Below are 25,817 nucleotides of genomic sequence, written 5' to 3'. Positions count from 1 at the left end.
GGTAGGTTAGAGATCAAAGGTTGTTCTAGCCCAGAGCCCACGCCCACACTAAACCTGCCATCAATAGATTGCCAGGATCCCGGAAGAGAACCCAAATATTTGCAATTTGTACAACTGTGAGGAAAGGATACGTAAAGGATACTTAAAGGATGGCTCTGACCAATAGGTATCTTTTATGTTACACAAACTTCAATTTAAACACAGAATTAACCACATTAACATGAAAGAAATAGCTTCACAGTTAACAGGCGCGATTTTCCCACCACACTGCGGATGGCTCCTAGTCCATTAAATCAGGTGCATAGTGGAAGAGGCTGAAAATGGTTTCCCACCAGTCGCCGAGCTATGTGCGATGCACCCAGACAGCTCCACCCGACGCAATCTAGATCACGCTCTCACTGGGCATGATCCAGATCAGCATATTGAAATGAGACATTAGGTTAATTTAATTATATGGCAGCCCATTTAGGCCACAGTTTCCCTGGTCCCGGCATTCAGCAGCCCCACCGGTGGGGTCCCACACTGGCACAAATTAGTGCTGGTCTCCAGAACTGGAAACCAGAGGGTCAGGCCAGAGGGCTCGGAGGCCATTGAAATTCCCGGGTGGTTGAAAACAGGGCAGGGGTGCCAGGTTGGCACTGCTAGGGTGCCAAGTGGAACAGCCAAGGGGCAGCGCAGCATCTGAGGGGGGGCCATTCCCATGAAAGGGTGCATGGTGGGGAGGCTATGAAGGATGGGGAGGATGAAGGGGGGCTTAAAAAGGGATGTACTGGAAGGGGGGACCTTATAGGTAGGGGGCCCTCACCGACTCCATAGCAGGTGTGCTCACTTGTGGAGACCTTCAACCTCACATTGGGATCTGCAAAATCTTTGAAAATGGCGTCCCATGGGCGGCACGGTGGCGCAGTGGTTAGCACTGCTGCCTCACGACGCCGAGACACGGGTTTGATCTCGGCCGGGTCACTGTCCATGTGGAGTTTGCACATTTTCTCCGTGTCTGCTTGGGTCTCACCCCCACAACACAAAGATGTGCAAGTTAGGTGAATTGGCCCTTAATTGGAAAAAAAAAATTGGATACTTTAAATTTATTTATTAAAAAAGCAAATGGTGCCTCAATCTCTGAGGAGCCAGTCTTGCCGGCGTCTTTAGTTCTCCACCCCAGAAATAAACTCTAAGGGCGCGAGCCAACGAAAGGTTTCCGAGTGTCATTTGTGACAGGTTTTGCTGGCAGTTTTCCGCTGGCTTTGCCGGCAAGTTCCCCACTGCTATCTAACCACACTGGCTTTATCACCGGTTTAGCTCACACTTAGAATCCTTTTCATCACTGGGGAGCTGAAATCCGAAATCGGACTGCCAGTTTGATAGGGTGTCCCGATCTTTCAGTGAGCTTGTGGTCACCACACACCCCCATCCATGGACAATGTCACCCCTCACAAAAATGGGCATTACCCCTCCCTCTCAAGTGACAACACCCTGCTATGGGGTCCTTGGGGACCCTACTTCTTCAGGCTCCCCCACACCCATTTACAGGCCTCCCCTTCCAGGTCTCCCACCTTTCATTACCCCCCATAGCCTCCCAGAGGCCCCTTCGTACCTGTCCTGCACCCACTCCCTTCATACGCCCCTCCGTTCATGGGCATGGCCATCTTGGCACCCACACTGCCACCCTGACACCCTGGCAGTAGTAATTTGTCTTGGCAGTGCCACCTGCACATCTTGTTAGTGCCAAGGAGGCAGTGCCAAGGTACCACCTGGCTCCTCGCAGATCGGGGTGCCATTTTGTAAGGCTTTTCTGATCTCTAGACACCACCTTTCAGCACCCCCTGACTTTCAGCACCCCCCTTTTACCCTCCCCAGACTTCGTGCCTGGCGGAGCGTGTCGGGTGACTCCCGATCGGCCTGGCATAGAGCCCAACTTGGGGCTCTCACACGATTCGCCCGTTGCGCCCAAAACCACATCAAGCACAAAGCGGTCACTGAATCAGGCCCGTAGTCATTCCTTGGGATAACGGCACCCAACAGTTCTTAAATCAACAAAGGAACTGCATCTTACTTCCTAAATCTGCCACTAAATATTCCAATTAAGCAAACCAATATAGTTCAAATACCACTTAGAAATAAAGTTAACTATCAGGTTTTGTGCAGAGCCCTTAAAGAGAACCTTTCATGAACAAATTGAAAGACACTTCTTGTCAGACTAAAATCATATGGAAAACTTAAACTCCAGGCAAACCTGGCTCTTCCCCTTGAAGAGCCAAAGCATAAGACATTCTTCTTGTCCTCCTACAAGATATTCCATGGCCTATTCAATCAGGACCAAACACAATGGCTGGAATTCTCTGGCCGTTGGGATTCTCTGTTTCTGCCAGCAGCCTCTTGTTTTCCTGACGGTGTGTGGTGGCTTCAATGGGAAATCCCATTGACAAGCGGGGAGACTAGAGCACCCCACCGCCAATGTAAGGTGCGCTGCCGAAAAACATGCTGCTGGGGACCAGATAATTCGCCCTCATATCTCTCATAAATTATCTACAGACCAGGGACCTCCAAACCAAAATATTATTCCAGCCATCTGTGAGCAAGGAATGCTTCTCAAATCCATCAGCAGAGCACCACACCACCTACAAAATCAAAGATTATCTCACTTTTATGACACCTTAATCATAACTTTAGCAGACATACTGGGCAGGATTCTCCCTACCCGGGGGCAGGCCGTACTGGCGCCGAGGGGTGGCATGAACCACTCCGGCGTCGGGCCGCCCGGAAGGTGCGGAGGTTCAGGGGCTAGGCCGGTGCCGGCTGGGTTAGCGCCGTGCCAGCCGGTGCCGAAGGGCTTGGTGCTGCGCTAACCGGCGCCAAAGGGCCTCCGCCGGCCGGCGGGAGTTGCCGCATGCGCGTGTGCTGGCGTCATCCCAGCGCATGCGGGGGGTCGGAGAATCCCGCCCATTGTCTATATATATATATATATATTAACCAGTTTTTTTGAATAACATTACTACAACAAATATAAAATCTAACAATTTCATACTTCATCACAAGGATCAACCTGTTCCAGGCCAAGCAAGCAGGTACAAATGAGTTTCGTAAATATTTGGGCTCATTCACGAGTTGGATCAGACTCATTGCTCATGTCAGCCAGTCTGTTGCCTCCAAGAAATGAGGTTGCCAATTAACAATCACTGTTCACTTGGAGCCATTCTCACAGCTTGCTCCGAGGCATCAGCCCACTTACAGGCTGTACCTGAACCTCGTATGCAAGGTGAGTGAACTGCCTCTTACTGTCCAGCCGAGACGATGGCTTCAGTGAGTATTCTGAGCAAACAGTAGGTGTTAAAACACCCAAGGGTGCAGCGCCATCCCAGGAACACTCCCTGGGAGAGTAGAGTCCCGGACTCCAGGTAAAGCAAACTTACTTGGGGGTCGCTTTGGGTCTGGTTATGATTTGATTGCCAAATTTTATGTATTTCAGGTTCAACTTTGTCCACAGTTTGTCTCGTATAGCATCTCTGTCTAGCAGGCCTGAGAGTCAAGTGACAGAGAATGATAGATCCCGTTAAAACATAAGAAATAGGAACAGAAGTAGTCTATTCGGCCCCTCGAGCCTACTACCTCAGTCAGCAGTGTAAACTCAATTCCACTTTCCTTTACTGTACCCTTGTCCCTAAATTACCTTCAAATCCAAATATTCCAGCCTTGGATATAATCAATTATTGAATGCCCACAACTCTCTGGGGTAGAAGTTCTTTTTAGAACAATCCTACTGGTACAGAAAACTGCCTTTACTTGTGGACTCTGTAGTAGTCAGATCAGGCCTCTTCAAAACCTTTCTCACAAATCTCCCTGAATCTTTTAGGTCCACCCAGCATTGACATCACCTCCCCAATCTGAAAAACAAATTAACTTCTTCAGGGACTGAAAGCATATTAACTCCCCAGGGACTTTCCCAGTCAAACCACAGTACATTAGGCCAGACTGAAAAGCACATTCCTCTGTCAATTTCACCTTCTGGCTGCTAAAAGCAGCCAGGCCCTGCAAAACCAAATCCTTAAAAAAAAAACACGACCACTGCAGTCAAACACACTCTAACCCCAGGCTTTTAACCCTTAAATTTCCCAATACTTAGATTCCAATATTCCTAAAATTTTCCGTTCATCACAAGGAGAGGTAGTTCAAACACAGATCAGACATGGTCTCACTGAATGGCAGGAGAGCTCAAGGGGCTGAATGGCCTTCTCCAAGGAAAATAGTCAAGCAGCCTTTCTTCCCCCAACCTACCTAGTCCACCCCACCTTCCTCAAATTAGCCGGCTTCTGTGTTTCTGTGAAGTGTTTGCATCAATGTTGGATGGGAAATGGAACAAGTCCTGATGTGGTAAATCTGCAAAGGATCAACAAAGGAAGTATGTTGGAGGACCAGAGACTGCTGATGACCCAGAACTGGACCACCATTTCAACCCCCTCCCCCCCAGTCCCCAAGCTTGTCAACTGATCACTGAATTGGAGATGGTGCCTGCTGGACATGAGATTGAAACTAGCTTCTTAAAGGGCACATAGAAATGAGGGGAACTTCCAGCCCTCCAGTCTGGGCTGTCAGGTGGAAAGACAGCAGCTTATAAAGAAAGGGCTGTTGAAGCAACTTAAGGAAGAGGTACATGCAGCATCAGGGGGAGAAAGAACCAGTGCTGTGGGGAGACTGCAGAGCAGCCTGTCCTCCACCATGCCTGATCAGCTTTTCAATTATTATTATTGTCTTCACTGTGCTGAACAAGGTTTCTGTGCTTTGTATTGTCCTTTGCAATGGCAAATGTCCAATTCAAAGTCCAATATTCATACTGTGAAATTTTGAATCCCAAAACAATTCTATTCATCCGAGACATTGTCCAAAGGGTCTGCACCCAATTTTAACCTCGGTAGAAATGTCATGAAAGCATCTCAACACAAGAACAGTTAGCCGGTTAGCCCGGAAATGGGCGTCCCAATGTAGAAGATGCAGATAATGACAGTGCAAGTCCTGACTAGAATGGACATGATTGGTTGATTACCCCATCACTCACCCACGAAGACAACCGCACATGAGTAGGAGTGCATTTTCGGACATCGCTTGCATTCTGTAACTATCCTCCACTTACTCTATTTTGCTGGAGAAATAATCCTGCTTTTCCCGGGAGTCTGTGCTGTACCTTCAGTCATGAATTTCAATTGTTGTAGTTCATCAGGACACAGTTTAAACAGACTCTGGTTGGTGTAGCTATTGTTTAAATAGACTCTGTAGACTGTTTGTTATAGTGAGCTGCTAAATAGATGTTGCAGACTGCTGTAGGGTGCCATTTCAATGGACTCAGTAGATTGTTTACTGTAATTATGCTACAAATTTTGACTGATACAGGGGAGTTAATAGATACTCTGATCAAAAGTGTTGATTTGCTGAAAAGGGAAGTAACTGGATGCACTGAAGAGGAGGGGCCAAAGGAAAAGAAAGATGGGTAAGTTTATTCAGCCAGGTGTGGAACTAACCAGTGAGTTGATGAGAATAGTGCTGGACCCATACATACCCAAGAGGACAAGTACTTTGTAGTATTTCATGAAATATTTGCTAATCTCCTCGATCGCCAGTTTTGGAAACATCAGCGCCAATTCCTCAAAAGACAAAGCATTGAAATCTGTGGTGTGGGTCAGGGTCAAAGAGAGAAAACAAGGAAACATGAGGTTAATGACTCAATGCTAACAAAACATTGAACTTAGCAACAGGAGGTGGTTATGAGGACCCTTGGGCCTGTTCCTCCATTCAGTGAGATGCCAGGTGAAGTGCACCTCACTCCGTGTGACACCATGACCATCCTTAACATGGCCGAACTCAAAGCAGCAATTCTCCTAATTCCATTTTAGAACAAAGAGTTTCAACTCCTAGTATCCTGGGAAGACAGCACAGTGAGCGTGGATTGTGCACGGAGGAGGTCCCGATCGTCATCGGGGGTGAGGACTCAGGATATTGATCAAATGCAGTGACTCCGGATTTGGAACTGGGATGGTGACTCTGGATTGGGACCGGGGTTGGTAACTCCGGATTTGGACTTGGAGCGGAGACTCTGGATTTGAATCAGGTGCAGTGACTCTGATTTGGATCAGGGATGGTGACTCCGGTTTGGGTAGGGAATGTGATTCAGGATTTCAATTGGGCGCAGTGACTCGGGATTTGGATCAGGAGTGGTTACTCCAAATTTGGATTGGAGGTGGTGAATCTGGATTTGGATCGGGAGTCGTGACTCCGGATTGGGATAAGTGACAGTGACTGCGCATTTCAATTGTGAGTGGTGATTCCAGATTAGGATCAGGAATGGTGACTCCAGATTTAGCTCGGAGACGGTGACTCCAGATTTGGGTCTGGAGCAGTGACTCCGAATTTGGTCGGCGGAGTGACTCTGGATTTGGAGCGGGAGCAGTGACTCTGGTTTGGATAGGGAATGGACTCTGGATTTGGATCGGAGGCGTTACTCCAAATTTGGACCCGGGGGGGGGGGGGGGGGGGGGGGAGTCTGGATTTGGTTCAGGAGTGGTGACTACGGATTTGGATTGGGAGTGGTAACTCCAGATTTGGATGAGGAGCGTTTACTCCAGATTTGGATCAGGAGTCATGATTCCGGATTGGGACCGTTGACAGTGACTATGCATTTCTGTGTATGTGTGGGCAGCATGGTAGCACAGTTGCTTCACAGCTCCAGGTTCCCAGGTTCGATTCCTGGCTTGGGTCACTGTCTGTGCGGAGTCTGCACGTCCTCCCCGTGTGCGTGGGTTTCCTCCGGGTGCTCCGGTTTCCTCCCATAGTCCAAAGATGTGCAGGTTAGGTGGATTGACCATGATAAATTGCCCCTAGTGTCCAAAAAGGTTAGGTGGGGTTACTGGGTACGGGGATTGGGTGAAGATGTGGGCTTAAGTAAGATGCTGCTTCCAAGGGCCAGTGCAGTCTCGATGGGCTGAATGGCCTCCTTCTGCACTGTAAATTCTATGATTCTATGATTTCAATGGTGAGTGGTGACTCCAAATTCGGATCAGGAATGGTGACTCTGGATTAGGCTTGGTGCGGTGACTCCGGATTTCGATCGAATGCTGTGACTATGAATTGGGATCAGGGGTGATGACTCCGGATTGGAATAAAGAGTGGATTGGAAGCAATGACTCAAGATTTGGATTGGGAGCAGTGACAACAGATTTGGATGAAGGACGGTGACTCCAGATTTGGATCGGGAGGGGTAACTACAGATTTGGATCAAGGGTGGTGACTCTGGAATTGGATCAGGGCGGTGAGTCCAAATTTGGATCGGAGGCTGTGACTATGGATTGGGTTCAGGGACGGTGACTCCGCATATGAAGAAAGGGTGGTGACTCCGGATTTGGATCAGGATCATTAACCCCAGGTTTGGATCGGGAGAGGTGACCCTGGGTTTAGATCCGGGACGGTGATTCCGGATTTGGATCCGGTGCAATGACTCCAGATTTAGATCAGGGACAGTGACTCCAGCTCCAGATTTGTATTGGAAGTGGTGGGCTACGGATTTGGACGGGTGACAGTGACTACGTATTTCGATCGTGAGTGATGACTCGGGATTTGGCGACTACGGATTTGGATCGGAATCATGACTCTGGTTTGGATGGGGAGCGGTGACTCCGAAGTTGGATCGGGGACAATGACTCCGGTTTGGATCAGGAGTGCTGTCTCTGGATTTGGTTAAGGACGATAACTCTGGATTTGGATCGGGTGCAGTGACACTGGATTTCAATCGAGGGCAGTGAATCGGGATTTGGATTGGGAATTGTTACTCCAAATTTGGGTCAGGGCAGTGACCCCTGATTTGGAGAAAGGGTGGTGACTCCAGATTTGGAGGGGGATCGATGACTCCAGATTTGGATCAGGAAAGGTGGCTCCAGATTTAGATCGAGGGCAGTGACTCTCGTTGGGAATAGTGGTGGTGACTCTGGATTTAGATCGGGGCAGCGGAGGGAAGATTTGGTTTGGGGCAGTGACTCCAGTTTGGATGGGGGCAGTGCCTCGGGATTTGGATTGGGAGTGGTTACTCCACATTTGGAGCGGGCGAGGTGAGTCTGGGTTTGGATTGGGAGAGGTGACTCGGATTTGGATCAGGAGAGGTGACTCTGGATTAGGATGGGTGACAGTGACTACGAGTGGTGACTCCAGATTAGGATCGGGAGTGGTGATTCTGAATTTGACCCGGTGACGGTGACGGTGACATCAGATTTGGGTCAGGGCCGGTGACTCCTGTTTGGATTCGGAACAGTGAGTCCAGATTTGATCGGGAACGGTGACTTCGGATTTGGTTCGGGGGCTGTGACTCCGAATATGGATCGGGAGCGATGACTCTGGTTTGATAAGGAAGTGGTAACTCCAGATTTGAATCGGCAATGGTGACTCGGGAATTGGAATGGGGATGATAACTCCGTATGTGGATAAAGGATGGTGACCCAGGATTTGGATTAGGGCGGTGATTTGGGATTTGTATCAGGGCGGTGACTTTGGTTTGGATCAATGGCAATGACTCTGGATTTATATAGGGACTGGTGACTCTGGATTTGGATCAATGGCGGTGACTCTGGATTTCTATAGGGATTGGTGACTCTGGATTTGGATCAGGATCGGTGACTCCAGATTTGGATCGTGAGCAGTGACCTGGATTTAGATTGGGGCAGTGACTCCCGATGGGATCAGTGGGGCAATGATTCCGGGTTTAGATCGGGGAGGTGTGTCCCAATGGAATCCGGGGTGGTGTCTCCAGATTTGGTTCGGAGATGGTGGGCGGGATTCTCCGACCCCCCGCCGGGTCAGAGAATCCCCAGGGGTGGCGTGAATCCCGCCCCGCTGCCGGCTGCTGTATTCTCCGGTGCCGTTTTTTTGGGCGGGGGCGGGGTTTACGCCACGCCAGTCGGGCCATTGGCAGCGACCCCCCCCCACCCCCCCCACCCCGCGGAACTTCTCTGGGCCCCGATGGGCCGAGCGGCCGTCAGTTCCTGGCCAGTCCCGCCGGTGTGAAATGGACATGGTCCCAAACGGCGTGACCTGGCTGGTAGGCCGACTAGTGGAGTCCTCGGGGGTCCGGCCCCTGGGTGGGGGGGGGGGGGGGGGGGCCACAGTGGCATGGTTCGCGATCGGGGCGCACCGATCTACGTGCGGGCCTGTACCATGGGGGCACTCCTTCCTTCCACGTCGGCCTCTGTAGGGCTCTGCAATGGCCGGCGCGGAAAAGAAGCACTCTGCGCATGCGCAGGAACACGCCGGCCGGTCTGCGCATGCGCGGACCCACGGCGGCGGTTCTGCGCATGCGCCAACTCGTGCCGGTCCTTCAGCGGCGGTTGGCGTGGCAGCAACCCCTCCGGCGCCGGCCGAGCCCCCGAAGTGCGGAGAATTCCGCAACTTCCGGTTGGCCCGACTCCGGAGTGGTCCACGCCGTTCTTGGCGCTGGCGTCGGGCCATCCCGGCAATTGCGGGAGGATCCCGCTCGGTGAGTCTGGATTTGGAACGAGGGCAATGATTCTGGTTTTGGATTGGGAGGGGTGACTACAGATCTGGAATGGGCAGTGACTTGTATGTGGAGCTGGGGCGGTGTCCTGGGTTTGGATAGGGCACGGTTATTCCAGTTTGGATTGGTGGTGGTGACTCCGTATTTGGATTGGGTGTGATGACTCAAGATGTGGATCAGTGGAGGTTATTCCGCGTTGGATCAGGAGCGGTGGCTCCACATTTGGATCAGGAACGGTGACTCTGGATTTTCATCCGGGGTAATGACTCCAGTTTTGGATGGGGGTCATGACTCTGGATTTGGATCAAAGGCAGTGACTCCAGATTTAAGTTGAGTGTGGTGACTCTGGATTTTGATCAGGAGCAATGACTCTGCATTTGGTGCAGTGACTCCAGTTCTGGATTGGGACGTTGACTCTGGATTTGGATTGGTGACTGTGACTCTGGATTTGGATCAGGAACGGTGTGATTCCGAATTGGGTCAGTAGTGGCGACTCCAAATGTGGATCAGTGGCGGTGATTCCAGATTTGGATTGGTTGCGGTGACTGTGGATTTGAATCATAGAATCCCTACAGTGCAGACGGAGGCCATTCGGCCCATTTAGTCTGCACCAACCCTGCAAAGCCCAATCCCCCGCCCTTTCCCCTTAACCCCACCTAACCTTATGGACACTGAGAGACAATTTGGCTTGGCCAAGCCACCTCAATGGATCGGTTGCGGCGATTCCAGATTTGGACCAGTGGCAGAGACTCTGGATTTGGATCAGGGCATTGACTCCGAATTTTGATCAGGGGCGTTGACTTTGGATCGGGAGGGTTAACTCTGCATTTGGATTCGTTGGCGGTCACTCCAGATTTGAATAAGAAACAGGGATGCCAGTTAATAATTCGGGGCAGGGACTCCAGATTAGGATTGGGAGCAGGGACTGTGGTGATGATCGGATTCCCGGTGGTAACGCTCTGAATGAGTGTTAAAAGCTTCTGGGCCTATCAAAGTCTCATAGAGATTTTAGCCCAGCCTGTCCAATTTTAATTGTCCTCGAGGCCTTGTTCCCGCTCTCTCTCCGCACTCCTGACCTCTGGGACAGATTGAAAGCTTGGATCAGGTTTTTAACATAGTAGCAATGATTATGAGGCCTGGGATGTTAGTTCAGTAACCTACTTTGTATATCCAAGTGAGGGCAAATTTTATTCTGAACTTGATACACGATTCCTCTCCTCGCAATTGTCTTTAGCAGTACTGTGTGCAGTGACAGCATTGGCAGCCTGAAAATCCAGGTTTACTCAACTCAAAGCCCCAGGCTGGGTTGAACCAGGTGGAGTCAGAAGCTGACCTTCTAACTGAGAGCCTCGACAGGGCCTTCATAGACTATCATAGGGGGAGACGATATTTCAGTGGTAATGTCACTGGATTGCTCATTCATAAACCCAGGCTCTGGAGGCATGGGTTGAAATCCCACCCTAGCAGCAGATGGAGTTTAAATTCAAGTAATAATAAATCTGGAATTAAAAGCTCGTCTCATTAATGGTGACCATGAAACCATTGTCGATTGTTGTAAAAACCCATCTGGTTCACTCATGTCCTTCAGAGAAGGATTTTTTTTTTTTAATAAACATTTTATTGAGGTATTTTTGGTATTACAACAACAACAAAATAAACAATGTACATGAATCTATAAACATAGTGCAAAAGCCATCTCCCTCCATTACAGGTCCCATCTTTATTAACCCTCTACTCTAAGCTAAACTAACCCCCCCACCCCCTTCTGCTGCCGATTAGTTTTTTCCAAAGAAGTCGACGAAAGGCTGCCACCTCCGGGCTAACCCTAACATTGACCCTCTCAAGGCGAACTTGATTCTCTCTAAACAGAGAAAGCTAGCCATGTCCGATAGCCAGGTCTCCGACTTCGGGGGCTTTGAGTCCCTCCAAGCTAATAGTATCTGTCTCCAGGCTACCAGGGAAGCAAAGGCCAGACCTGGATTCCCGGGTCTTCCGACACCCCGAAAATCACCACCTCTGGACTCGGTGCCACCCTTGTTTTTAACACCGTGGACATGACATCTGCAAACCCCTTCCAAAATCCCCTAAGCTTTGGGCATGTCCAGAACATGTGGACATGGGTCGCTGGTCCTCCCACACACTTTGCACACCTGTCTTCCACCCCAAATAATCTGGTCATCCGGGCCACTGTCATGTGAGCCCGATGAACGACATTAAATTGTATCAGGCTGAGCCTGGTACATGTTGCGGACGCGTTGACTCTACTCAACGCGCCTGCCCATAGACCATCCTCTATCTCTCCTCCCAACTCCTCCTCCCACTTGCGCTTCAGCTCCTCGGTCTGCGTCTCGTCTGACCCCATAAGTTCCTTGTAAATGTCAGAAATGCTCCCCTCTCCAACCTACCCTCTGGAAACTACCCGATCCTGAATCCCCCTTGGTGGTGGGAGCGGGAAGGTTGACACCTGTCTACGTAGGAAATCCCGCACCTGCAAATACCTAAATTTGTTTCCCCTCGCCAACCCAAACTTTTCCCCCGAGGCTCTCAGAGCAATTGCCAGCGGCTCTATAGCTAGCGCGAACAACAGTGAGGAGAGGGGGCATCCCTGTCTCGTCCCCCGGTGCAGTCTAAAGTAGTCCGATGTTGTCCTATTTGTCCGTACGCTTGCCACAGGAGCCTGATACAGCAACCTGACCCAGTCAATAAAGCCCCGCCCAAATCCGAACCGTCCCAGTATCTCCCACAGATCATCTCATTCTACCCGATTAAAAGCCTTTTCTGCATCCATTGCGATCACTACTTCCACCTCCCTACCTTCCGGGTGCATCATGATCACGTTTAACAGCCTTCTTACATTGGCCACCAACTGCCTACCTTTAACAAACCCCGTCTGGTCCTCCCCAATAATGTCCGGAACACAATCCTCAATCCCGGAGGGCAAAATTTTGGCCAGCAATTTGGCATCCACATTCAACAAGGATATCGGCCTGTAGGACCCACACAGCTCCGGGTTCTTGTCCCGCTTCAGAATCAGTGAAATCGTAGCCTGTGACATCGTCGGGGGCAGCACCCCTCTCTCCCTTGCCTCATTGAACATCCTCATCAACAACGGTCCCAATATCCCAGAGAACTTTTTATAGAACTCCACTGGGTACCCGTCTGGCCCCGGGGCTTTACCCGACTGCATGGCCTTCAGACCCTCCACTATCTCTTCCAACCCGATCGGGGCCCACACCCCTTCTACCAGCTCCCCGTCCACCTTTGGGAAATTCAGTCCCCCTAAGACGTGCCTCATCCCCGCCGGTCCAGGTGGGGGTTCCGACCCCATACAGCCTACTGTAAAAATCCCTAAACGCCTTATTCACCCCTGTTGAATCTCCAACCAGGTTCCCATCTCCATCATTTACTTTCCTTATCTCCCTGGCTGCCTCCCTCTTTCTAAGCTGCTGTGCAAGCATTCTGCTGGCCTTCTCTCCATGCTCATAAGATCGCCCCCCTCGCCTTTCTCAGCTGCTCAACCGCCCTCCCTGTGGTTAACAAGCCGAACTCCACCTGTAGCCTCTGCCGTTCCTTTAAAAGCCCTGCCTCTGGGGTATCTGCATACCCTCTATCGATCTGTAGTATCTCCTTTACCAGTCGATCCGTCTCTGCCCTGTCCACCTACTCCCTATGGGCCCGGATTGAGATCAGCTCCCCTCTGACCACCACCTTCAGTGCTTCCCAGACCATCACTGCTGAAATTTCCCCCGTGTCGTTGACCTGCAGGTAGTTCTGAATACATTTCCTCAGCCGCTCGCACACCCCTTCGTCAGCCAAAAGTCCCACATCTAACCTCCAGTGCCGGCACTGGTTACCGTCTTTACTAACCTGCAGGTCAACCCAGTGCGGAGCATGGTCTGAGATTGTGATCGCCGAGAACCCCATGTCCACCACCCCCGTCAGTAAAGCCCTGCTCAGAATAAAGAAATCAATCCAGGAGTACACTTTATGCACGTGTGAGTAAAAGGAGAACTCCTTCACCCTCGGCTGCCCAAATCGCCATGGATCTCCCCCCCCCCCCCCCCACCCCCCCTCCCATCTGCTCCATGAACCATTTTAGTTCCCTTGTCATTGCTGGCACCCTGCCCGTTTTTGAGTTTGACCGGTCCAAGCCAGGGTCAATAACTGTGTTGAAGTCCCCCTCCCATGACCAACCTGTGTGAGTCCAGGTCTGGTATCTTCCCCAGCATCTTCTTTGTGAATTCCACATCAGCCTAATTTGGCGCATACACATTTACTAATACCACCTGCACCCCCTCCAGTTTCCCACTGACCATAATGTACCGACCTCCCACATCCGAAACTATTCTACCCGCCTCAAAGACCACCCTTTTATTGATCAGGATTGCGACAACTCTAGTCTTTGAATCTAGTCCCGGGTGAAAGACCTGACTGACCCAGCCTTTCCTCAATCTAATCTGGTCAGCTACTCTAAGGTGCGTCTTCTGCAACATTACCACGTCTGCCTTCAGTCCCCTCAGATGCGCGAACACGCATGCCCTCTTGACCGGCCCATTTAGCCCTCGTACATTCCATGTGATCAGCATAGTTGGGGGGCTCACTGCCCCCCACTTTGCCGATCAGCCATCCCCTTTCTTGGGCCAGCCTCCAGCCCGTGCTCCGCACCTCCACTGGCCCGCCCCTAGGCAGCCTCCGCCCCCAACCTCCTCTCTATCCCTTAGCACAAGTCCCTCCCTCGTCAGCAGAACATTTTTCTCCCCTCCCCCCTAGTAGCAACACAATATAACTCAACCCCTTTGATAAACCTAACATATGCAAACCCCCCACTACGCTTCCATGAGCTAGCCCGGCCAGCTAGCTTGGTGGCCCCCAGCCCTGGCACCGAGAAGTCTTCCACCTATTGTTCCCTCCCCACCGCTCGTACATACATATTCCAATGACAAACAATCCCAGCACAATTGCCCGACAGAAAAAAACAGGAAGAGAAAAAAAAAACCTGCTAAAATGATCAAGTAAGAGATCCAAAATCTAAACAAGCACACCTCCATCCCCCATCAGTACAAATTTAAACCTTAACTCACTCAGCTTGCCACTGGTCCCAAATCAATATAGAAGGCATTACAGACAGTTTCCACAAAACAAAAAATGAGAAACTTTTTTTTAAAAACATGAACATTGCAGCAAAGTTCAAAAGTTCTCAGTCCACCACCAGTCCTTTCCTTTTCACGAAGTCCAGCGCGTCCTCAGGCGACTCAAACTAAAAGCGCTGTTCCTCGTACATGACCCAGAGACGGGCCGGATACAACAGTCCGAACTGCACCTTTTTCTTAAATAGGGTCGACCTGATTTGGTTAAAGCCTGCTCTTCTCCTGGCCACCTCCACACTCAGGTCTTGGTAGACCCGCAGGATACTATTGTCCCACTTACAGCTCCGTGTCTGCTTGGCCCACTGTAGAATGCGCTCCTTATCCAAGTACCTGTGGAATCCCACCACCATTGCCCTCGGGGAGTCTCCCATTCGCGGCTTCCTCGCGAGTGCTCTTTGAGCTCTGTCTACCTCCAAGGGTCAGGGGAATGCCCCATCCCCCGTCAGCTTCACAAACATATCTGCGATGTATGCCCCAGCGTCCACTCCTTCGGACCCCTCCAGGAACCCAACGATTCTCAAGTTCTGCCGGCGGGACCTCTTCTCTAGGTCCGCCACCTTCTCCAGGAGCTTCTTCTGCTGCTCTCATTCCCGGCAAATATATTCCCTGCCTGAAGTGATTCTCAGAAGCTGCACCACTGCACAATCTGAGATCAATGAATTGAACACAGACTGGGTATTAAAGGAGGGTAACTCCCCTGGTGAGTCTGCTTGAGTAGCTAGTGCACAGCTGCTTCCACTCATTGCACAGTATATATGCAGTGGAGATGTTGGTGGGGGAGGAAGGTATCTTGATGCTCATTAGAAGGGTGCATCTGTAATTGCTGCATCTGTGTCGCTGGATTCCTCTGAGTTTTGTGGAATACCACCTCAAACATAGCAACTGTGATCTAGCCAATGCCCACTGCGCTCACTGAGGACCAGCCAGTGCCCACTGCTCTCACTGAGGACCAGCCAGTGCCCACTGCTCTCACTGAGGACCAGCCAGTGCCCACTGCTCCCACTGAGGCCCAGCCAGTGCCCACTGCTCCCAATGAGGCCCAGCCAGTGCCCACAGCTCCCACTGAGGACCAGCCAGTGCCCACTACTCCCACTGAGGACCAGCCAGTGCCCACTACTCCCACTGAGGACCAGCCAGTGCCCACTACTCCCACTGAGGACCAGCCAGTGCCCACTACTCCCACTAAGGCAGCCTGTGCCCACTGCTCCCACTGAGGACCTGCCAGTGCCCACTGCTCCCACTGAGGACCAGCCAGTGCCCACTGCTCCCACTGAGGCCCAGCCAGTGCCCACTGCTCTCACTGAGGCCCAGTCAGTGCCCACTGCTCCCACTGAGGACCAGCCAGTGCCCACTGCTCCCACTGAGGACCAGCCAGTGCCCACTGCTCTCACTGAGGCCCAGTCAGTGCCCACTGCTCCCACTGAGGACCAGCCAGTGCCCACTGCTCCCACTGAGGCCCAGGCAGTGCCCACTGCTCCCACTGAGGACCAGTCAGTGCCCACTGCTCCCACTGAGGACCAGCCAGTGCCCATTGCTCTCACTGAGGCCCAGTCAGTGCCCACTGCTCCCACTGAGGACCAGCCAGTGCCCACTGCTCCCACTGAGGACCAGCCAGTGCCCACTGCTCCCACTGAGGCCCAGGCAGTGCCCACTGCTCCCACTGAGGACCAGTCAGTGCCCACTGCTCCCACTGAGGACCAGCCAGTGCCCACTGCTCTCACTGAGGCCCAGTCAGTGCCCACTGCTCCCATTGAGGACCAGCCAGTGCCCACTGCTCCCACTGAGGACCAGCCAGTGCCCACTGCTCCCACTGAGGACCAGCCAGTGCCCACTGTTCCCACTGAGGCCCAGCCAGTGCCCACTGCTCTCACTGAGGACCAGCCAGTGCCCACTGTTCCCACGAAGAACCAGCCAGTGCCCACTGCTCCCACTGAGGACCAGCCAGTGCCCACTGCTCCTACTGAGGACCAGCAAGTGCCCACTGTTCCCACTGAGGCCCAGCCAGTGCCCACTGCTCCCACTGAGGCCCAGCCAGTGCCCACTGCTCTCACTGAGGACCAGCCAGTGCCCACTGCTCCCACTGAGGACCAGCCAGTGCCCACTGCTCCCACTGAGGCCCAGCCAGTGCCCACTGCTCCCACTGAGGACCAGCCAGTGCCCACTGCTCCTACTGAGGACCAGCCAGTGCCCACTGCTCCCACTGAGCACCAGCCAGTGCCCACTGCTCCCACTGAGGCCCAGCCAGTGCCCAGTGCTCGCACTGCTGCCCAGCCAATGCCTACTGCCCTTCCAGACACCAGCCAGAGCCTACTGCTCCCACCGTGTGGAAGCTTTCCCAGCCAAATTATATTCTCCATACTATAAGAATCTTGATTCAGATGATATTTTGTTAAAATCACTGAAAAATACCTGGTGCCTCTGTCGGAGCAAATATAAAGTTTCTGGATTCTGACCCATGCCTTTCAAAATGACAAATGTGAAGGTCAAATTAAAGCCAGGGTCTTAAGGCTGGTCGGACTTGGTCGGACCAATCTTTTAAGATCCAGGCTTCAATCAAAGGCCTCGGCTTGAATGTGGGCTCAGGTCACCAGGTTGGTCTTTCAGACGTGCCCCTGGGCCCTGTGGACTGTAGGGTTGGATAAATACAGCAGAAAGGTCAGAGTGAAGACTATTAACCAATTTGCACAGCAGGATTGACCAGGCCTCAATAGGCCGGATCCACAAGTAGCTGCCACTGAGACACTTGAGTTTCAGACACGCCAACAGTCAAGAGAGCTCAGCCTCGAATCAAGGAACACTCTAGAGACACAATGTGAAGGGGGGCATAAGACATCTTGCGTTTATTGAACTGTTCCAGGAGCAAAACCGTTCAGCCAGCCTTGTCGTCAAGTCAGGTGACCCATCAAAACGTAGCCACTGTGTCCCCGGTCACTGGGACTGGACTTTCTGTCTCCCTCTGTTCGCTAAGTGGAGGCTGTGTCCAGTATCCTATCAAAATAAATCATTGAAATGCCTTCAATTTCTAGTGGCTGCTGCACCTTGCTATTTTTGTACCTATTGTTTTAGATAATCCTGTTAGTCTGTGACCCAGTGAGTAACAGTCTCACTTCACAGTCAGGTCACAGATTGAAGCCTCACCCTGCACTGCTGCACCGTTGGGGGTACCATCTTTCGGCCGAGACTTGGTCTGCCCTCTTAGCCAGATGCAACACAACCTGGAGGGCTATCAGAGGAAGAATAGGAGAGTTCTCCCAGGTCCCCCAAAAATATTTACCCCCAACAACATCACTGACAGATTATCCAGCCATTATCACAGTGTTGTTTGCGGAACAATTTTCTAATAAGACACAGGTAGTGAAATGAGAAACCCGTGTCACATAGGAGGCAGTTATGTACGCGGGGACAGACAACGGGGTGTGACCAATAATGATAAAGAATATTAGCAAAAGTGGTATCTTCTGGTCCTGTCGTTGGCAAGAGGGTTTTCCATTGAATGCACCCCTCACCGGCGGGAAACCGGCAAGAGGACGCCGTCGGTGGGACAGGAAGACACCACGTTGGCGTGAACAGCCGGGAAATCTGGCTCGGTCTTGAGTATTTTATATGGAATCCCTGCATTGCAGAAGGAGGCCATTCGGCCCATCAAGTCTGCACTGACCGTCTAAAAGTTAACATTACCTGGGACCACTCCCCCACCTTATCCCCATAACCCCACCTAACCTGTACATCTTTGGTAGTGGTAGGAAATCGGAGAGGGGTAATAATAATAATCACTTATTGTCACAAGTAGGCTTCAATGAAGTTACTGTGAAAAGCCCCTAGTCGTCACATTCCGGTGCCTGTTCAGGGAGGCTGGTACGCGAATTGAACCCGCGCTGCTCGCCTTGCTCTGCATTACAAGTCAGCTGCTGAGCCCACTGTGCTAAACCAGCCCCTGAAAAGACCTGGGGGGCGATTCTCCGATCCCCGTGCCGGGCCGGACAATCGCCGCAACTGCACCACGCGCCCCGATGCTGGCGCGCGACTCACCGAGGTGCGGAGAATTGGCACCATTTGTGCCGGCACATTTGATGTGGCGCTGGCCACGGGCCGCTGGAATCGGTGGGGCCGCCGATTCTTCGGCCCGGATGGGCCGAGTGAATACGACAGAGTCCCGCCGCCGCCGTTCACCACTGGTCGCTGCCGGTGGGAACTCTGCGCGGAGGGTCGGGGGGCAGCCTGTGGGGGGGGGGGGGGATTCATTCCTGGGGGGGCCTCTGATGGGGTCTGGCCCGCGATTGGGGCCCACAGATCGGTGGGCCGGCCTCTCCACCCTCCCCCCCCGGGCCTACTATCCTGCGCGGCCAGCCCCTGAACACCGACGCCATGTTGAGTGGGGGCCAGTGCCCTGAAGAAGGCCCCGCGCCTGCGCGGGTTGGTGCGACGCCCATTTGGCGGCGGGAAGGGAGGCTGGAGCGGCGTGAACCACTCCAGTGCCGTTCTGGCCCCCTGTGGGGGACAGAATCGGTCATCCCCGTGCCCGTTTCGAGCCGTCGTGTCTTCTCCATTTTTGAGAATCACCCCCATGTTCCTCCAAATAAGAAGTTACTTTTGTAAAAAGCGCAAATAGAGTTTACAATACTCGACTCTACCTGTCTTCTTACAACAGTGAGAGGATCACTGATAAGAAAGACACTCACTTAAAAACCACACACCAGTATATTTTATTGCAAAGTTGCCAAGTGAGACAACACAATGTAAGACTTGATGAATTTATACTGATAATCCGAGGCAACACGCAACTGATGAAAAAAATTCACCACTGTGTTCTGGAAGTGTGGCTTCCCTAGAATCAAAAAGTACCAGACCTTATGTAGAATTTGATAATCATATGAACTTTCTTAGCATCAAGGAAGGCCAGACCTACCTAGAAATTAACTGCGATAAAAGCCATGTTTGGAATATGATTGTAATTACAATTAAGTGACCATGCCTCTACGTAAGACATTAGGTAGCAACCATGTCTTGTTTTTAATATTCTCTTATGGGATGTGGCCATCGGTGGCAAGGCCGTGTAGTATTTTGTAAGACTGACAACCGTCAAGTAGATCAACGAATAAACAGTTTATTAAGGTAAGTAACTGTTACAGAGAGTGAAATAAAGTGTACTCGACTCCACACTCCAAACTCTAGCTAACTGGGAAACCCGCGCTCAGCCCCCAGGGTTCACACGCTCCGGCTTGATTGGCAAAACGGGTCACATGATCCTCCAAGAACTTGCCCCCCCCCCCACACCTTTAGGGCACGCTACCACATCCCTCCCCCTTTAAGTTCCTGACCAATGTGGTGATGTGCATCAATGTAAATGCATGTAGGCTAGCTAGACACTAGAGGGAGCACCAGAAACATCACACACACACACTCAACCAATAGATCAGTTAGATAGGACGCGACCAATGGACATTCACGATGCACACGGAGGTGACACGGCCACAGGGGGGCATTACACCAACCCATATATAAAGGACACCACACACATGATCTGCCTCTTTCCAGTGGAGACAGTCAGTGAGTAGAGACACAGGGTTGATTCAATATTACACCCACCACGTGGATTGCAGCAACTGGTTAGTCAATCTGGGTAGCTATAGTAGGATTAGCAGTAGTGTCGAACCCGAGTAATAGAACTGTAAATAGTTTAATAAACGTGTTGAAGTTATCTCCCATTTGAACCTTCCTTTGTCAAGTGCACCACAAGGAAGCCGCTTATGTTACACCTACGCTTATGTTACATAACAAATCATGGTACCAGGACTGAACTGTTTCAATCCACATAGCCATACCTCAGCGTACAGTGACAACCAGCAACGATACCCAGGCAAGATGTTTGAGATCCAGGTTCTGCAGCAGCTCCAGTGCCACGGCGATCTCCGCGAAAACTGGCGGGCATTCCGGCAAAAGTTTGAAATCTTCCTGGTGGCAGTCGAACTAGAAGACCTGGCACGATGCTGAATCACCATCGCCGGTGCCAGAGCAGAAGAAATCTTTAAAAAATTCGAGTTCTCCAAAGGGCAAAACAGGAGCGACTTCCAGGCAGTCCTGGACAAATTTGGCAAATACTGTGAGGAAAACACACTCCAACCAGCAAGAAAAGGTAAGACAAGCGCCAGTACTCACCACGATGCTGAGATCCCGGAGCAGAGAACAGTTTTGATTGGCGGGCATCTTTCTAAAGGGACTGCACTTGAACAGTTGTGCGAGAAGGGCACAGAACGGGAAGGTCCGTTTGCGCATGCGCGAGACGCCACGCATGCACAATCACAAAAACAGCCATCGGTAAAGGAAAAGCGATCTGCGCATACGCAATCGCTTCCATAGCGCTACGTCACATGCGTCATGACGTCAAAGGCCCTGGACCACGCCCATTTAAAGGAGAATCGTCCCAAATCAAAGAAAAAATCTTTCAAAGCCGTAAAACAACCTTTCTTCACCTGGAATGACAGTGCAATGCCTCAAATTGAACCAGGGAATGAAATTAATCTCCGAAGAACCCTGCAACAAGCAGTTACCTATGTCCAAACCGATGATTCCAGCCTTGAATACTTCGATACCGATCTTTACATTTTCTCTGGACCTCGCGAGCCCAATGCCAGCTCCGACGCAAACAGTGAAAATATGGTCCTAGAAGACTACGACTCGGACGAACCTTTCACCTTGGGAGGCTACCCCAGTACCAAATCCGAACCGCAACTCGACGTGTTGCACATTGGCGACCCCCGTATTGAATCCGACGCAGACGCAGATTCGTTCTTCGGATTTGAGGATCTTCAGCCCAGCAGATATGACATCCCAACTCGTGAGTGCAGGATGATGTTGCAGCCTGAAACCAAGAGACAGAGAGGGGTACAAGCCCACAGAGAGTGGCCTGCTGCCACACAGAGCACGGTCCACGCACCGCTCAGGGTTCCCGACTCTACGAAAGAAGACACGCAAGACTCCACACCGCAGTCCTTGCATGAACAAGAAGTGACTCCAGTGTCAAAGGCCTCCACAGCGAGCTCGTGGACAGACTCCACAATTGCGGAAACGCAAGACTCCAGAGCGCAGTCCTTGCATGAACAAGAAGTGACTCCAGTGGCACAAGCCTCCACAGCGAGCTCGTGGACAGACTCCACGATAGAAGAAACGCAAGTCTCCAGAGGGCAGTCCTTGCACACACAAGACGTGACTGGGGCTGGTTTAGCACAGGGCTAAAGAGCTGGCTTTTAAAGCAGACCAAGGCAGGCCAGCAGCACGGTTCAATTCCCGTACCATCCCCCCTGAACAGGCGCCGGAATGTGGCGACTAGGGGCTTTTCACAGTAACTTCATTTAAAGCCTACTTGTGACAATAAGCGATTTTCATTTCATTTCATTTCCAGTGTCACAAGCCTCCGCAGCGAGCTCGTGGACAGCCTCCACGATAGAAACAATGCAAGACTCCGATGCGCAGTCCTTGCAGGTACAAGACCATGAGGGTCTAGTAACCTCCTCTGACCAACTAGCAGCAGACGATGCAAGTCTGCCATGCTCAAGTAAACAGCAAGAAGACTATGACACTCTACCACGCTCCAGTGCACAGCAGGACAGCCATGACGGTCTATCATGCTACAGTGAAGAACAAAGCGACGATGACAGTCCAAGCCCAAATGAAGGGCAACAGCAAGACAATGACAGTCCACCCACATTGTTTGCACCACCAGATGAAGACTCTGACAATTTACCCAACCCAAGTGAACAACAAGCAGCTACTGAGGCTCTACCCACGGTATGTGAGACGAGTGACGACAGCATCCCACTTCCCATGCAAGATGTGCAAAGTGACAGACCTCAGCTAGTGTGTACAGTGGCACTCGACGATCACTGTGAGACAACTGGTGACTCCGGTGACACCATGATACTTCCACCCTCATTCACTCGAACCTCTCCACAAGTCTATGCATTCCTGCATGTTCCAACTCCAGACGTGCAGCTTCAAGAAATCTCAGCTGACTCCAGTGAACCTGCTAAGACTCCGGACGGGGAGCATCAACAAACCAACACTGACTCAGTTAAAACAGACCAGACTCCAGATGGGGAGCAACCAAACGCCGACTCTGATTCACGTAAGCCGGACTTTACTCCAGACAGGGAGTGCCGCAACCTCAGTGATGGCACGCTCAGGGTGACAGAAGATGCCACAACGACAGGAGATGGATCACTTAACAATTACACTGGGTCAGTAATAACAAGCAGCGGCTACAGTCCAAGAGGAATACACCAATATTCACCACAGCTAATCCACACATTTTTTCCACACCAGCAGTGCAGCCAATGACAGCTCATGCTGGACAAACCCAGTGTTCAGGCATGCAGCAGCCAGCAGTCTATGCAGCATATTCTCAAACAGGCCAGCACTACGGATTGCCCACTCATGGAATCAAGACTGAAGGTCTACCGCAAGCGCAATCTGCACTACACACTGGATGCCTTAGTTACAGCCCAGGATTTGCTACACCCCAGCCTGGCCAGACGGCATATTCCTATCAGATGCAAGGTTCTAGGTTCACACCATCACCAGGTATTCATGCGAGCAGCAATTCTGTTTCCAATTCGACAAGTTTCAACGGTTCTCAGCAGGATCACCCTTCCTGCACAGCACGTGGCCAGAACCAGTATGTACAGTCTTAAGCAACTTCAACATATGGCACATCCATGACCTCGAATGATACTGTTGATGATGCCTCTTCAACGTCAACACCTTATCAGCTACAAGATGTCATCCGACAGCACCATCACAAACATTGTAAAAAGAAAGGGACTCCAAATCAGACAGCGAAGTGATTTGACCACTTCTTGGTTCCTGTGGCACAGGCGTTAATAACCAAGAGAGACATTTGACCATGCTAATTGATGGTTTTTGAACTCACACAAATGATTTGGACTTACTGTTTAATCACTGTTCCCATGACTTGTATATACCTTACCTTATCTACCTGTTCTTTGTTCAATTTTCTCAAAGTGTGCAGAAAATATGTAACATATAAAAAAAGGGGAATGTGGTGATGTGCATCAATGTAAATGCATGTAGGCTAGCTAGACACTAGAGGGAGCACCAGAAACATCTCACACACACACACTCAACCAATAGATCAGTTAGATAGGACGTGACCAATAGACATACACGATGCACACGGTGGTGACACGACCACAGGGGGGGGGGCAGAATACCAACCCATATATAAAGGACACCACACATATGATCTGCCTCTTTCCAGTGGAGACAGTCAGTGAGTAGAGACACAGGGTTGATTCAATATTACACCCACCACGTGGATTGCAGCAACTGGTTAGTCAGTCTGGGTAGCTATAGTAGGATTAGCAGTAGTGTCGAACCCGAGTAATAGAAGTGTAAATAGTTTAATAAACGTGTTGAAGTTATCTCCACGTCTGAACCTTCCTTTGTCAAGTGCACCACAAGGAAGCCGCTTATGTTACACCTACAACATAACAAATCAACCAACACGTTACATCAACAATGGAATTATTTACAACATCATACAACAAATGGATCTAATAAGGTAAGCCGGCCTGGGGACTTCCTGATCCTTTGGGGGCGTAATTCAGCAGCAAATTTCAGCAGGAGAGATACATTCGGTTTGAGCCTCGGCGGGTTGGCTTGCAAAGGTGCATCTGTGCAGATAGTTTCACAGGTTTCCCCCTTGAACATTCTTAGCTCTTCCTTGGGATGGCTTGTGGCAGCATTACTTTCATCCGTAGCAATATCACTGACAGGCGTCCTAGGGGCGGGTCGTCCTACTGGTTCGGTGTGCGATTCTCTCCTTCTCAAATGATCCAGGCGTTTCTTTCCCCTCTTACTTTGGACATCTATTTCATGCCACACTGGACCTGTTCTGGCCGCAACTGTTCCAGGGATCCAATTCAGACCAGCACCAAAATTCTTCACATTAACCAAGTCGTCCATTTCAAATACTCTCTCGGGGCAGCACGGTGGCGCAGTGGTTAGTGCTGCTGCCTCACGTTGCCGAGGTCCCAGGTTCGATCCCGGCTCTGGGTCACTGTCTGTGTGGAGTTTGCGCATTCTTCCCGTGTTTGCGTGGGTTTCATCCCCACAACCCAAAGACGTGCAGGGTAGGTGGATTGCCAACGCTAAATTGCACCTTCATTGGAAAAAATGAATTGGGTACTCTAAATGTATAAAAAAACTAGTCTCTCAGTTCAAGTGGTGATGTCTCTCCTGTACGTTCTGCTTTGTCTGCACCCTTCCCGCCGAATTCGGAAGTACCAGATCCAACCGTGTGCCCATTGAATCTGGGTGGTAAGGAGCAGAATTAAGCCATTTGGTCCATCAAGTCATTGGCTGATCTAATCCTTGCCTTAACTCCTGCGTCCTGCCCATGCTCCATAACCCTTCAACCCATTACCAATTCCATTACCAATTAAAATTTATCTAACTCCTTCCTTAAATTTACTCATTGACCCAGCGCCCACTGCTCTCTGGAGTAACAATTCCATAGATTCGCAACCCCTTCGGGCGAGGTCATTTCTCAATACCATTTTAAATTTGCTACCTCTTATCCTAAGACTACGACCTCTCGTTCTCGAATGCCCCAGTAAAGGAAGTATCCACTCCACATCTACTTTCTCTTCATTCGTGAGATGTAGAGATCAGACAAAATTATGAGAGGTATGGACAGGGTGGATAGCAACAAGCTTTTTCCAAGAGTGGGGGTCAATTACAAGGGTCACGATTTCAAGGTGAGAGGGGGAAAGTTTAAGGGAGATGTGCATGGAAAGTTTTTTACACAGAGGGTGGTGGGTGCCTGGAACGCTTTGCCAGCGGAGGTGGTAGAGGCGGGCACAATAGCATCTTTTAAGATGCATCTCGACAGATATATGAACGGGCGGGGAACAGAGGGAAGTAGATCCTTGGAAAATAGAAGACAGGTTTAGATAAAGGATCTGGATCGGCGCAGGCTGGGAGGGCCAAAGGGCCTGTTCCTGTGCTGTAATTTTCTTTGTTCTTTGTTCTCTACAGAGCTGACCCATCGCCTTCCCCGTCATCAATCAATCAAACTGCCCCTGCAAGTCCTTCCTTTCTGCCATCAGCTCCCTAGTCGAGGCTGCCAA

The 25,817-nt window shown here is 51.0% G+C and overlaps 1 protein-coding gene across 2 annotated transcripts in view; it reads right to left on the bottom strand.

Moving 5' to 3' along the window:
* Positions 1-17,483: 17,483 nt before the first annotated feature.
* The window catches only part of LOC140426674 (regulator of G-protein signaling protein-like), a 186,779-nt gene continuing 178,445 nt past the window's right edge, over positions 17,484-25,817 (bottom strand). For both annotated transcript variants that reach the window (XM_072511757.1, XM_072511758.1), the window contains one exon: positions 17,484-17,658. In XM_072511757.1, the coding sequence (XP_072367858.1) occupies positions 17,573-17,658 (86 nt within the window). In that variant the 3' untranslated portion in view covers positions 17,484-17,572. The remainder of the gene's footprint in view (positions 17,659-25,817) is intronic.

This window comes from Scyliorhinus torazame, chromosome 7, assembly GCF_047496885.1.
Source record: "Scyliorhinus torazame isolate Kashiwa2021f chromosome 7, sScyTor2.1, whole genome shotgun sequence".
NCBI classification, from domain to species: domain Eukaryota; kingdom Metazoa; phylum Chordata; class Chondrichthyes; order Carcharhiniformes; family Scyliorhinidae; genus Scyliorhinus; species Scyliorhinus torazame.
This window is presented reverse-complemented; position numbering and strand designations above follow the sequence as displayed.